At 37.3% G+C, this 15,276-nt stretch overlaps 1 protein-coding gene across 1 annotated transcript in view; it reads right to left on the minus strand.

The window, feature by feature from the left end:
* The window catches only part of PREP (prolyl endopeptidase), a 111,193-nt gene that overhangs the window by 72,011 nt on the left and 23,906 nt on the right, over positions 1-15,276 (minus strand). The window contains exon 8 of the mRNA XM_010573445.1: positions 9,704-9,809. Within this exon, the coding sequence (XP_010571747.1) occupies positions 9,704-9,809 (106 nt within the window). The remainder of the gene's footprint in view (positions 1-9,703; positions 9,810-15,276) is intronic.

Consider the following 15,276-nt stretch of genomic DNA (forward strand, 5'->3'; position numbering starts at 1 on the left):
AAGTTAATGTATTTGCAACTTAAAAAATAAATAAATGGAAGGAGGCAATATTTATTCCTTTGAGTTAAAAAGTTCAGACATGTCAAGTTATATCAAAGATTAGCCCAGAAGAAAGAAATCAAGCAGTTTTATGAGCAGAGACTTCTCGATCAGTTTCAAGGCTTCTATTTTACTTTTATTTGGATGGTCACTCAAAAGACAGGTGAAGAGAATACATATACTTTTTTTTTGAGAGAGTTATGGCTTATGTCATCATGCAGCAGAACACATGAACAGAAAAACAGGAACTAAAGGTGATCCCTCTCTCATGCCACACTTTATCTAACATACACAAAGAAAAGCACAAATACATAATCTGAAAAATAACTTCATTGTGAATACTATTTATAAATGTGAAGTCCAGTCACACAGTAGCAGCATGAAGATCTCTTTGCTCAAATTGATAGCAAGCTATTTCATTTTATTGCTAATGATTTGCTTCCAATTAAAAAAATGACACTGAAAGCAAAACTCTTAGGAATTGCCTTTTAAGGGACACAAAACCGTTTTCTTAAAGTAAACACTATTGTTGAGGCTTCCACATACTTTCCAAGACTCAACAGATTTTTTTTTTCTCCGTATTTGTTAGGGAACTAGGATATAATGGCTTTGTTTCAATATTGATTTTTGAAAGTGTTTTTTTTTTTAAAGTTACTTCAATAACAGAAAAGTCTTTCAAAAAAAAGAAGAGTACTCTCCTTCCCATCACATTCCACTTTATAGCTGATGCCTACTGTCTCCTCACTACCCTTTTTCTCTTGTTCATTTTCATACAAAGGTTTTGATGCACTTTTTCAGGCTACGCAGCACATACTGACTCATCCTTTTGATGTTACTGTATATAGCACTGTTCATTGCTTTTTATTTATTTATTTTTAAAGACAGCTTTCTAAATTGCAAGACTAAACTAAAATACAAAAGGCCAGATAATCCTATATTCAACAGGAAGTGGACAAACATCACCTTTGTTTTTCTACCCGCCTTCAAGCCACACACATGCTTTCTTCAGCATAGGGAAAAAAGAGAACTACCTTCTAAACAAAGGAACAAAATAAAAATTCTTATGGCTGCTAACCCTGCTCCTTCTTGCAGAAATGCCTTCTTGCAACTCATCTCTGCCAGTCTAGTATGAAGCAGTTCCAGCTGACAATGACTAAGCAACCAGCAAGCTGTGAACTTCAGATTTTGCTCAATTTTTATTGCATCTTTCCAAGCCAGTAGTTCCCAAATATTTTACACTAGCTCATCTTCCTGTGTCGTCCCAGAACGTCTCACTGTTCCCAACAGACACAAACTGCCAATCTCCAAGCAGCCCAGTAGCCAAGTATAAGAGCCCCTACCACTGTCCTTTCTCCCCAAACTTCTTATATCTCCAGCTTACACAAACCTGCGTTTAGCTTGTAGCCAGTGCAATCCCTTCCAATCCAACAACTCAGGCTGTGCTTTCCAACTAGCCATCACTCTCAACTTTTTGCATTCCAGAAGTCACAGCAGCCCTTCACAGTTTCTATGTGCCCAGAGGTTATAACAAGAGCTACCTCTTCTGCTCCCCATGCTGCCTTATATCCCTCCTTTTGCCCTCTGTTCTCAGGCTTCAGCTCCCCCAGGAAGAGGAGAGTGGGGCTCTACCCAGAGCTCTGAGTCAGTGACTCATAAATCAGCTCTATGGTGCTCACAACAAGAGGATCTTGATTTTTTTTACTAGGCTTCCTAGCTGCTAACATAATACAAAATAAAGAAAAAAGTCATTATTAAGAACAACTTCAACAAAACCAATCAGCCATGCCATGTTGGTTTAAGTTCATAGCTGAGGCTGACTAAAGAGGTTTCATTTATTTCTTGTTGCATGCCAACAGATTTGTGCTAAATCCCCTCTTCCCTTCAAAAGAATAAATAGTCAAGGCTGACAATCTAATAAAAAAGAAACAATCTCATTTCTCAAGAAAGGTGAAAACCAAAATTATTACCAGGCACAGAAGCAGTAAGAGACATGCTACAGAAAAAGCACTGCTGTTTTTTGTTTGGTTTTGGGTTTTTTGTGTTTTGTTTGTTTTTTTTTTTTTTTAAAGTATACAACAAGGTTTGCTAATATATGATTAGTTGATTACTGTGTATCGAGCTGTTTGGCTAATATGAGCCATTTTCATGTATACCAAGAATAAGTGTTAAGCAAAGTGATTAATGACAGAAGTTTACTTGTTTGACTGGTTCAACATACAAGCAAGCTTGAGTGCTGTCTGTATTCTGAAAGGCAAGTTTGATAAAATAACTGCTAAAAAAATTGTGCCTTACAATGCTCAGCTACTGGGAAAACGTGTGCATTTGATTTTAAAGAAATACTTCGCATCAGATGACTTTTAAATGTTTGTCATAAGAGTCAAGGCTTGAAAATCCTACTTGCAGTTTGGCAAGTTAAGTAGGGAAATCTGGAGTCTTGAAAGAGGGATAACCTTCTCGACATGAGCCCACAGTACTGTCCTTGACACAATGTGCAGCTGTTACACCTCTATAAAGCAAAATTAAACTGTATTAGTCGGTTCAATGGCTGACAAAGAGTGGTGAAATCCCGACAAGTAACACATCATTTTAATTTTCCCTAATCTTTCTAAACCCTACGCCATAAGCAACTAAAGAGGCAAGCACGAAGGGAAAAGCCCCCATATCCACAGCTACTTGAAGCAGAGTATAGCAAGGGTGTTCCCCCAAAACCTTGAAGAACAGCCCAGCTGTCTTCTCCCAGTGGTATCTTCTCCCAGTATTGTCTTGCCACAATATTGTGAATTATGACCACGGGTATCTAGTCTTGAGGAATGGAGTATTTGCAAAACACTTTGATATGAGATAATAAAAGCTTTTTTTTAAAAGTATATTTGGTTAAGTTAGTTGTAAACATAAAATTCCAATTGGTAAATCTGGTCATTTCTAACACGAAGAATTTTGTGGTAAAAATTAAGTCACAAACTGGGTTAACCTGGTGCGATTCACAAGATGCATGTGGTAGTAGGTGAGCAGGGGAAACAATATCCCCCAAGCCTCTTATCTTTTCAGACTAATTTAAAATTCTCACAAAAAAATAGCTATATATTTGTCATAAGTTACTTATCACAGTGATTTTCTATTCTAAAAAGGAGCATTCTTGGCACAAATAGCTCACAATGGCCCACTTAAAAACCTAGCAAACAACCTGAATACTTGAAGAGGAAAATGACTCAGTCTGTATACAGTATAAAGATTATGAAGGGGGGAAGGGAAGCATGAAGAACATTTTAGCTAACCTGGGAAGCAGAAAAGATACTCAGATGCTCCCTGTAATGTTTGTAGAAAGAAACACACTGCTGTGTAGATTATCTTCCAGGGAAAACAAACTGACAAGGTTTATGACAGAAGATTGCACTGCAAATTCAATTAACCTATGGCTGTTGACAAAATATCATGAGTAATCACATACAGAAAAGAGGGAAGGGCTGACACACTTAAAAGTTTCAAGTGTAGAAATAAGCAAGTCAAATCCTTTAAATTTCTTAAACATTTAGAAACAGTCTACTGCCTTTTATTAGATGTGATCTCAACTCAGAGTCAAGATCATTTTCTGCCCAACACAGGGCAAGCTAACTTCCACTGGTCCACAGCCACTGAAACATATCAGGAATCAATGAATGCACAAGATACAACTGCCCTCAGTACAGCAGAGCTAATAAAATGTCATGCTTGCACAGAGTCTTTAATGATACCATTATCTCCTCACTTATAATTTAAAGGGAGTACAGACAAAGAGAAGCCACAACTCATGCTGTGCAAGAAGTTAATGAAATGCATTAACTCAAGATTACTAAAGCAATAATGAAGTGGCAAATATTGGGCAAATCAGGATTCACAAAAAGATAACTTGTGAGAAAGTTAAGCCAGAGGTTCCCTCTACATCAAAGCAATTTGGTTTGGTTGACACCTAGAATACTGTACTAAAATGCACAGAAGTGACAGTAGTCCCAGCAGATGATTTCCACAAGGGACATGTTTTCCCCCAAGTACTTAAAATGTCACTTTTTAGATTCCGATTTGGTTAAAATACATATAATATCTAAGCCAAGAAGCTCAGCTGAAGGCAAAGTATAGAGTGAAAATGGAGTCTCATCCCAAGAGACAACATCCACAGTCAAAGCAAAGACAGTATGTGTTCTCCACGCTATGCCGTTACAGGAAGAACACCACCTCCTTGCACATGTCGTGATATCTCAGAGAGGTAGCTACTTATTGAACATGGAATGCTCTATGTCCCATGTAGTTTCAACCTTGTCTCTCTAACCTCAACACTGCCTATTTCCTAATTTCAGTAGCTCAGTAGGCAGGTTATCATGCATTCTTTTCTGTGGCCCCTGTCTCTGAATTTTATAGAAAGGAAATGTAGCTCAGGACTGCAGGTTCCATGGGGTAGCAAAGAATGTGAAAGATAAATATTGAAATATTTCAGTGTTGTAATGTCCAGATCACGTTACAGATCTATCAAATATGGGACAAAACATGGAAATATATATTATGTTCCTTATTTGTAAGCCCCAGTACAGTAATCCTTCTATACTAGCAAGATGACTTCCATTCTGGCAAATGGAAGCATCTCATTCTGTGAAAAAAATGGGTATTATTTAAAACAACCAAGATAACTAAAGGTAAATGACCTAAGTCAGGCACCTCGAAGCAACAAGGCATTTTGATTTAGCATCACTGCCTACCAGATTCTTAGCCAGAAAACAAGACCAGTGGAGTAAAGAAAAGCTTAAAGGAGGCACAAAAATCCCTACCACCATCTGGGATGAGAGACAGAGGAACAGTTACAGTATTACTCTGCTGCTTTGGAAAGCAAGGCATTGTTCCTACTGCTTATAGATTGTTAGCAAAAAGGGGTGAAATCTTTATTTCATTCTGTTCCAGTTCTTGCCGATTCTTGTGGGACAATCTGGATCTTCCCTTTCAGCGTCTAAGATGGAAAAGGTGCAGATTTACTTATTTATTTGTATTGTCTAGATATGCAATAAAAACAGGATAGACATGTAATTGAGCATAAATATGAAAAAAGGTCATGATTTAAGGAGGCAAAAAAGGTTTTACAGCTTTGTTTTTTCAATTGGATATGCTTATCCTGTTACATTAATCTTTTCAAAACAGACAGAGGCTAATGAATTTAATTTGAAATTAAAAAGGAAATCTTTGTCTTGCTATAAAAACATGCTACATGTAAATAAAAGTAAAAAGGGAAGACTACACATTCCTTCCATCTGCTGGGGAAAGGCATATCTGAACTCCTGTAAGCCTGTTATGGGCTATATTGTGTTGCTCAATAATTCCCACAGTAGCTGACTCATCCCTGAATTCTCAGTCATCTTCTGCGTTCTGTCAGGCAGATATTTGATGAGCATTTTTCATTTCCACATATGAAACATACTGTTTCAATTTGCTTTTCTGTTCCTTTTTCTTTTCCCAAGATGGATCCCCCCTGCCCCACTCCTCCACTCTATCCTGCAAATTTAAGCAAAATAATTCAACCAGATACTGTGTTGTTTAGGGAAAATGATTTTTTTTTTTTGTCTTTCAGACCAACAAAACAAAACTTTACTCTGAGCAAGCAGGTCTCTTAACATATAGGTAAAAAAAAATTTCAAATAAATTGTACCATGTTTCTAGCATACACTAAGTTAGAAACAAATCCACAAATGAGCTAGCCAACCTTAATTCTAACAACCCTCCCTAAGTACAGCATATTTACTCTACTGCAATGAGAAACTGCACTGTAACTTTCTAAACTATGACTTTACAATATAAATTCAAAACTATGGGAAATTAGTTGATACCAGACTTGAAATATTCCACAAGAGTATAATCCCCTCCTATATGCCCATCTGTGTACTGAATTAGACTAGTTCAGCTAAAACAACCCCCCAAAGATGAATATAGTAATGAAAAACTGTATCATAATCTCTATACATGACAGAGAAGACTTAAAGTTGTATATGCTCATATGAAATTCTGCCACCTCCCAACCTCTAATTATATCCAGTGTAATATTGCCATATTGCATGGAATTTTCCGAATTTTTTTCTTAAGGCCTTCTTAAAATAGGAAAAATGATAAAAGCAATTACTATTTCTAAATAAGCTGTACAGTACACCATCAAACTATGAATCATTTCACAGCAACACAAATGTCTTTCACTTAATACAAGGGCCTCAACCTAGAAACCAGAACATTACTATTCAGTATGAGAAGAGCTAGCCACACGCAACATGCCTATAAAATGTCTGGGATAGGAGTAGTTTAGCACCTTGATCCCTTTGTAGCTAAGGGAAGCCCTACCTTTTGTTTTGCCCCATCTAGACAAGAGAAGTCAGATCTGCCTATTCATCTTTCAGCCTTCCTGCTACAGCCAGGATGCTGCTATAGAGCAACATACTCAGGACATTGAGCATGTGAGCTTCTACAGTGGTAGTGTGGCTTTAGACCTTAAGTATATGCACATGTGCTTGTTTTCACCCACTGCTCAAACAGTATTTAAATTCTGATGTATCTCAAAGAAATTTAACAGGATAAAGGACAGTCCTATAACCAGCCTCTGTTAGATTTTAAAGGACAGGTCCAAACAAATGTCATAGGGAACAGGGGTGTCAGGGGTCTATTACAGAAGAAGGGGAAAAAAAAAAAGGGGGGGGGGAAGACAACCTAAGTACAGAATGACTACAAGACCATTTACAATACCAGAAAACCAGTCATGCCCCTTCGATTCCAAGGTGCATTCCATACATTAGGTCCCTTCCCTTAATCACCAGCTCTGTTATTTTTTTCTCTCCTCATTAAAAAACCATACTCCTATCTCTGGCCTATTTGACAGAAGTTTTCTTTGGTCAATCAACTTCAATCCAGTTACTAGTTTAGTCAATATCACCTTAACTAGCATGTTCTTGGACAACCTGGACTAAAAGAGCAAGTAGGGAAGAAAAAAAAAATGTGCCTGAAAGTCTAATTATTTATCTATATCAGGTACCATCTATGGCACTGGAAAAACACTAGCTACCCTACTTTTCTTTCCTTCATTTTTTTTTCAAAACTGAGATATTCTGAACACTAGAATGGATTTTTGAACAAACATCATTGTAAACAGGTCAAATAAAAAGGCTCAGATTAAACATTGAATAGTTCTGAAGGAGGAAAATGGCAAGAAGTATCTTAGATGTCACCAAAGGTATGAGTTCTACTCATAAATAAAGTCTGTTGTAAAAGACAGAAGAATAATGTGGTACGTTTTAAAAGTACAGATACTTTTCCAAGACACTTGATGCTCTTAACACTTCATTACAAGTGGTATGGTTTGATACTTACCTAGACTTTTGTACTGAACACTGCATTCTATGGACAGCATAAAAAGAGCCAGTATTTTTGTAGCTCAGTTTTTTTTCAGAATGTGCTTGTTATACGTAATTCTCTAAGCATCACTTAATCTTAACCCATGTGAACATACCTTGAGATATTACTGAGCAGTCTGTACAAACTGGCAGCTAAATACAAGTCTTAAGTCAAGAAATAGACTTGCCACTAAATTCCATTATTCTAGAGCTGCTTATTTACTTGTCTAAACCAGCTTAAATAATGAAATTTGGCATTTGTTTCTTGTAACTTCACAAGCAACCTCTTGCTGTCCCAGAAAACTACAAGTTGAACTGAAATTACACCTCTTGTGGTCTAGATTGATAGAGCCAAGAATTAAGCTTACATACATTACTGCTTGCTCAACTTACTGCCTCTGGCTACCAAAGGCTGAAGGACCAGTGGTTCAGGGTGTTTACATTTGCACAGAAGATCAACTCTAGGAAACATCCCAGATGTTTACTGTTAGGTCAGTGCTTACTAACATGGAGGTAGAAAGACATGGGTAAAGCTAAGAGTCTTTGTACTGAAAATGCACGTGGCAACTTAGTGAGACAGATACAGAGAGTTCCCAAGTTTATAAAACAGAAAATTTGTGCAAGCAAATGTTTACAGCTAGATCTTTCCTTTTATAGGCAAAAAAGGAGAATTTGGAGGGATGGAACAACTCCCACCCAACAACAAACAAATAGAAAGGCAAGTCAAAGACTGGTTCAGAGAAAAAACTTCTTTAAAACAACATCTCCAAGCCTGGAAAAGGTTAAACTCTAGGTTTACCTTATACCAGGTAGTACAAAACAGATGCTTCATTATCTCAGCCACGGTCTTTCAAGGCTCAATGCTAGTATTCTCTTCAAGGTTGTCCAGTGTATCTATAAATAGGAGGGTGAATATGGAAGGAGAGCTATGCTTTTTGTGTATTCTATCTCTAGCTGGAAAGTGTCAACTTGAATGACAGTGCAATTTATCATTTATGAAAATGCTTCACTGTATAAAATGACATTTTTATCTACAGTTTTATGTTTGTAATAGTTACATGGAAACCATCTGTAATAATTTTGATTAGACCTGCCATTTTCTACATTCAAGAGGACATTAAACTACTCAGTTGTCCAAGACAAGTTTAGAAGTAATTAAGAAATATCCTTTATAAAAAGGAGTGACATGTCCACAAATCAAAATTAATAATTCCCCAGAAAGGAGTATAAAACTGTTAACTATTATCACTAACACTTAACTCACCAAAATTCAAAATACTGTACTAAGACTTGTTGATGAACTAAGGGAAGATCACACAACCACATACTGTAATAAAGGCAGAGGGGAAACATAACTATACATCCCATACTGCAGAGCTGCTATCAGTTCTAATCACACTCATAAGCCTCGAATATTCTGTTTATGGGCAAGACAACAAGTTTCTTGAGATCCAATATTTAACAAGGAGCTACTGCAATATTTATTGTTTCTGAAGCTTTCAAAGACAGAAGCCGCAAAGAATCAAAAAAAGCTAAGTTATGTTCTATGCAAAGCATGTATCGAGGAAGAGATTTCAAATAATCCGATACTCTGCAAATACAAAACCACTCATCAGTAAAACAACTATGCCAACCATCAAAAATAGCCATACACACTAAAGTACCATACTTTCGACCATACCACTGAGGCTAAAAAGCCAAATACACAAAAGCCAAAGGCTAACCCAGCTAGAAGGCAAGGAAGGAGCATTTCATGAAAGTGTATTTGAAATACGAGTAGATACTTCTACTGTAATAATAATGATGCTACAAAGCAAAGTTATTTTACCAAAATATTAGATGATTTTTGTTTGTTTCCTAGTACTAGATGGAGAAAAAAATATTACCTATAAAGCAGGTACTTTTTTCAAAAAAGGGAGATCAGCACTTGAAGGACGACACAGGGATTTTTAAAATGTAAACAAAATTAAACACGGAAAAGTACTAGTAGTATAGAAAGAAATGGAACATAGACTGGTAATGCTGCTTATATTATCTCAATTTTTCCTTGTGACCTTTTAAACAAACTACAGAACTAAGAATGGAGTTTTCCATCTACTGATGCATAACAGAAAATGGAATGCTACCAGAAGCAGTGCAGAGTATTTTCTCATAATCTCTGCATTAGAAAAAAGAGAGGAGGTTAAGCAATACACATATTAAAACAAAAATAAAGTATTTCAAGTCTTACATTGTCTTAAAGTGAAGGAAAACTTACAAAGCAAGAAAACACATACCTGATATACCCTGAGACTCCATCTGTAGATCACAGTACCACAGTCTGTTCACTGGATCACACCCTTCTCGGATAGACAGCAAGACATATCGACCATCATCTGATACCTGTAAGAAGTTACAGAAAAATCAAACACAATTCATCCTCTGGAAAAAAAAAATCCGACTTGAAAAGTTAAGTTCCCAAACCCCTAGCAAAAAATAAATTGATGCTACAGTTAGTTGAGTGAACAGATGTGTATGGAATATGAGAACTCAACAAGAATCCACACTCATCGCTTACATCAACAAGTAACGTAAGTATAGTCAAAATTGAACAGCATAATGTGTTTCCACCATGAATTAAAAAAAAGAAAGTTTATGATTATTAAAAGTATTCCAGCTAGAAAGGTGTCTAAATGAGTCAGGGTGGATATCTGCTCCCCCGTGGACCTCCCTGGGCTGCAGGGGGACAGCCTGCCTCACCATGGTCTTCCCCACGGGCTGCAGGGGAATCTCTGCTCCGGCACCTGGAGCACCTCCTCCCCTCCTTCTGCACTGACCTGGGGGGCTGCAGGGCTGGTGCTCTCACATCTTCTCACTCCTCTCTCACAGCTGTTGTGCAGTGTTTTTTTGCCCTTTCTTAAATATGTTATCACAGAGGTGCGTGCTACCACCATCGCTGATGGGCTCAGCCTTGGCCAGCAGCAGGTCCATCTTGGAGGCAGCTGGCATTGGCTCTGTCCGACTCGTGGCAGCCCTGGCCTCTTCTCACAGAAGCCACCCCTGCAGCCCCCTCCAGTATGAAAACCTTGCCACATAAAACCAATAGGACAACTAATGTAGAGCACTAACCTGACATTTCAGTAACTAAGAATGGGGTCAATATCTCAGTCAATGCCTTCAATGTGGAGAAGTTTAATTGAATCCACTATGTTGAATATAAAGCACTCTTTGGTCCTGTGATCAACCCAATTGCCAGGCTTCTACTGAACTACAGTACTCAAAAAGAACCCTCCTACATCAATTAAAACAGCTTTATGTAGTTCAACAGAAACTTCTCAACAAACTACGAGGCAGCCACATCTAGTGATGCAGGTGTCCAGTTTCTCTCTCTCGTCACTGACTATAACGTCAGCATTCAAATGTTAAATTGTGCAAGAGTATTTGCTAACTTAGGCATCTTTGTAAAGACACAACAGAGAGACCAGTGGCTTTTGTCCAAAAAAATCCTTAAAGAGTTTCTTGTGAAGATGACGTCAAAACTTCTGAACTTCCAAACTCCTCTACCAAGGTATCAATTCCATGCAAAAGGGAATTTAGCTCCCCTCCCCCAAATCCTATGGAAATAAATGGAGCCCAACCGTGACATGAGAAGGACCAGTGACGTGTATCTCATTGAAAATCTGTAATTTAGGATATACACATTAATTCAGGTATTTTAAGAGATGCAGAGATGTACCAGGACTGCACTTGCTTATCAAAGGAAAATCTGTGCTGCTGAAACTGCCAATACTTAAGTGACAGAAGCATTTATCTCAGTCAAGTCTTTATTTTGAGCCCTGTGTAAGCACTCCTTTTTTACTGTGTAACCTGTCAGCTAAACTGAACCTATAGAAAAGAGTTTGCCATCTAACTTCTCAGAACAGGCCCTCAGTACATCTTACAGGTCTACACAAACTCACTGCAGCCTCCTCTACACAAGGAGGTCTCCTCATCATGCTTCCTCTCTCTAGCAACTCCAACATAGTCAGTGTTTGAGCCTGCGAATATCCTAGATATGGCAAAATCTCGGTTCATGAAAACAACTCTAGATTCACACTCTTGGTGAATTAAGCCCCATTAAAATCATTTTGCTGATGCATGCACACCTCTACACACGCCATCACAGTACTATGTACAGAGCAGTAGAGTTTAATCAGAACAATACCTGTTGTTTGAATGGGAAAACCAAAATTTAGTTGCTCACAATGGCAGGACAATGAAAACCATCAAGTTGGCACTTGGCATATGGCAAACATGCTTGCTCTGCATAGCTGCTCTGTCAATCTATTTTTTAAAAGCAAAAGCTGAATACTCACCTACTTCATATTGTTATTTACAGTACAACATACAACAGAAAAAACTACCCAAGTGGTAGAGGCTAGCTTTGGATTTCTGGCTGCCTTAAGGTATCTGCCAGCAGTCCATCTCAGAGGTGGAAAAAGGCTGGCAGCTTAGTCCATCTGAATGACAGTCACTTAATTCACAGCAGATTTTCCCTCAAGTTTTCAAGTGATGGAATTAATAAGGTATGTTTCCTGCCACAAAGCAGTATGAAATTTCTTAGAAACCATCCAAGCTGGTAATTTTAAGTGTACTTTTGCTTATTGTGGCAAACTAAGTAACGCTTACAGTTTTCATTTTTGCCATTTTCATTAGGTTTACATACACAAAAATGTAATGCTGCTGTTAAATGAATGTTATAAACTACCACCACATTATAAATTTTCCAATGAAGCTTCTTGGTTTGCTTTTGCACATGCATGTACACGCACAAAGTTTCCAAAATGGTGTCTCCTGGTAAAGTCATCAATGAATCCTTCTTTCTATTTAGGCTTCGCAAACATACTCCATTTCCTGGCAAAGCTTTTGAAAGTGCGAGTCCATCAAGGAAAGGCAGGAAGTAACAGGAAGTCATCAACTTAAAGTTTCCCTCTCCTGACTGAGCTGTTTCAAGCATCTTCCAAAATTACCAGATTCAGATGTTTTCTTAACAGCCTATACAGAATGCTGTTTCCTGTCCACATTCTTATATGACAATATCTAATGGGAATTTAAAGTGCTAGTCACAAAACGTGAGTCTGAGTTCTGGAAACTTTCCATTTGGCCCTAAACACATCTACAAAATAATTCTTATTCATATATTGTAATTACTTCTTAGATTTACCTGAGTTAATATTCATAACATTAGTTGTGCAAAATATCCGTAGAATTAGTTAAGCAAAACAAATTTCAGAAGAATTAGATCCTAACTATACTGCTATTCAAACAGATCCACAGTTTTGAAGACACAAGAAGGAAACTTAGTAGAATACAGAGTCAAATCTCAGTACGTGAAAGCTAACAAAAAACCCCCAACAACCAAAGACCCCTGAAAACAAAACACCCCCCCCAACCAAAAAAACCACAAAATGAGTGTTTCCAAGTTGTACTTTTTACAGGCATTTTGTCAACAACTAATTATACCACTAAAAAAAGTCCATATAGCTGAAAACGCACATGGCAAAATAGAAAAGAACACCTAAGATTCCTACTGGACCAAAAAAACCCATTACAGGAAACAGCTAAGATAGCTTTACGAGGGCAGCCTGCAAAATTGAGATATTTTGCCTCCTCCTTCCAAGATGGGAGTATATCCAGAAATGGAAACCAAGATTAGGTGATCTTTTTTGAAAGAGGCATCTTCGGTGGTTTTAGACAAATATTAACTGCAGGTGTCAGTTTTAATTAAACTACTGACTGCAATATGCTGCTTAAGTAACTGTTTATACTCGTAAAAGCACCAGGTTTTCTTCTCTTCTTCACCAACCCATAAAACATGTTAAATAATTGCAAGTGGCATACACAAGTATAAATTTCAGTTAAATTCAACAGTATAACACACAAAATTCTTTCAGTCATAGTCAGAACCCACATAAATTTGTTCTTTGATGCTGCCAGTTAACAAAAGAGTGCTCACTTTACTAAGGAAGAAAACTTATTTGCAAATTTCTGATGTTGTTACAAGCGCAATTCAGAACCTCTGATGACAGCAAATCTGAGTACATCTAATGAGTTTTTCCTTCCACATTCCCAGCTGGACTAGTGAAGAGTTGATAGCAGTTTATGTTTAATTTGAACCAGAAATTCCCAAAGCATATTGCTGGTGGGATGCCAATTAGGTCTGTCTCTATCACTAAAGCTATTCTTACCGCAGTGAGTTCTATAACCCAAAGGAATTTGGTAGAAACAGGACAAGACACTGTTGACTGCAGCATGCTAAAATGTTTAGCATTATACCACAGATTTAGACATCCACACTGCAAGTTACAGTTTGATGAGCAAACACTGGCAGCACTAGTAGCTTATGCGGTTTTCACCTCTAGCTCTTCCTGCTGCTATGGTTGCTTGTATCCATGCAAGTTCATTCCCCTAGTCATGTCAGTACAAGCATTTATCATTTGTGAAGTAAACCAGACTGGAGAGCTGATCCAGCTGAAAAAATAGCATGGTAAACAAAAAAACAACAACAAAAAAAAAGAAAAAAAAAGGAAAAGAAAAAAAAGAATGATAATCCAGAAAAAAAACAAAACAAAGAAGAATCCAGGAGGGGGAAAAAAAGAAAAACACACAATAAAAAAGGAAAAATAATAACAGAAGTCGTCCCTCTGCCAGATTAGTATCTCAGTTCACTGTGCAGTTGCACAAATGGCTAACACACTGCACCAAGCAGCTGGAAACATGAATAATCGGCAGATTGCTTAAGGCAGCTCAGATGGCAGTACTGATGAATGTATAATCACGGCCTGAATGCCGCTGACTCTTCTATACAGTAAACAGACAAGAGCTTGGGTTTCAGAATGGCAAAAGGAAATAGGATTTCCCAGCTATCATTTGGGTTATTCTTACACTGCTACATCATCTTTATGAGCTGAACTGCAATCCTCACTCTTGGCCCACAAACTTATGAACTGATTTTTTGTACCAGTATTTCACTCAAATCTTAGAATGCATTCATGGTTCAGCATAAGGGAGACAGCTGTACTGTCAGAACTGACAGCTTGGATCAGAAGTAAATTCTCCTGGTTTCCCACATCAAAGCTGAAAAGGAAACACATCTCAAGAATTTCTGAAAGAGATCTGGAAAGCTAGTCAGTGCACATTTCTCTCATTAAAATAATTTCTATAATTTCAAACAACACACTGGTAAAAGGTAAGGAGTTTATAAAGCAACTGAACATCTTAAAGTGACATTTAGGTCCTGTCAAAATAGGACAGAAGAAATCCTGTAGCCTTTCAACTGGAGCTTTTAAAAACCTTCAGCATTAACGATGATTTTATTGGTATAACACAGCACTAATTCCTAACTCAGCACTAGGAAAGGAAGGATTATTTCAAAGAGCTGATGTTGGTATATAGTTCATAGTTTCATTGCTGTCATTCGGTCACTTGGCAATTTTGAATTTATTAGATCTATTATTTCTGAAATACTTGCTGTGACCATCTTTACACTGTACAAACATACAGAAGTATCATTACGATAGCTGTGCTCCCAAGTGCTATTCTATTTAGTCTTTCAAGAATCAAACTCTTCGAAGTAAAATCTTTATAGAGAAGTTGTGCTTTATAGTGGAGTATTTTTTGGTTTTTACTAGCAATTTTGTTTCAGTGTTACCTGTTCTCTCCATTTTGATGAAAAGTAACCACTGGTTAGAAAAATATTAAGAGATGGAGTGGTTTACTTGTAACTTCAATAAATCAATGGATATCAAAAGACAAAAAAAATATTTAAATCCTAATTAGTAAAAGGAGCTTTCCAACTACTTCAAGTTTTTCTTTCATTACCAAATATAGT

The sequence above is a fragment of the Haliaeetus leucocephalus genome, unplaced genomic scaffold (assembly GCF_000737465.1).
Source record: "Haliaeetus leucocephalus isolate CR32 unplaced genomic scaffold, Haliaeetus_leucocephalus-4.0 Scaffold384, whole genome shotgun sequence".
In the NCBI taxonomy this organism is placed as follows: domain Eukaryota; kingdom Metazoa; phylum Chordata; class Aves; order Accipitriformes; family Accipitridae; genus Haliaeetus; species Haliaeetus leucocephalus.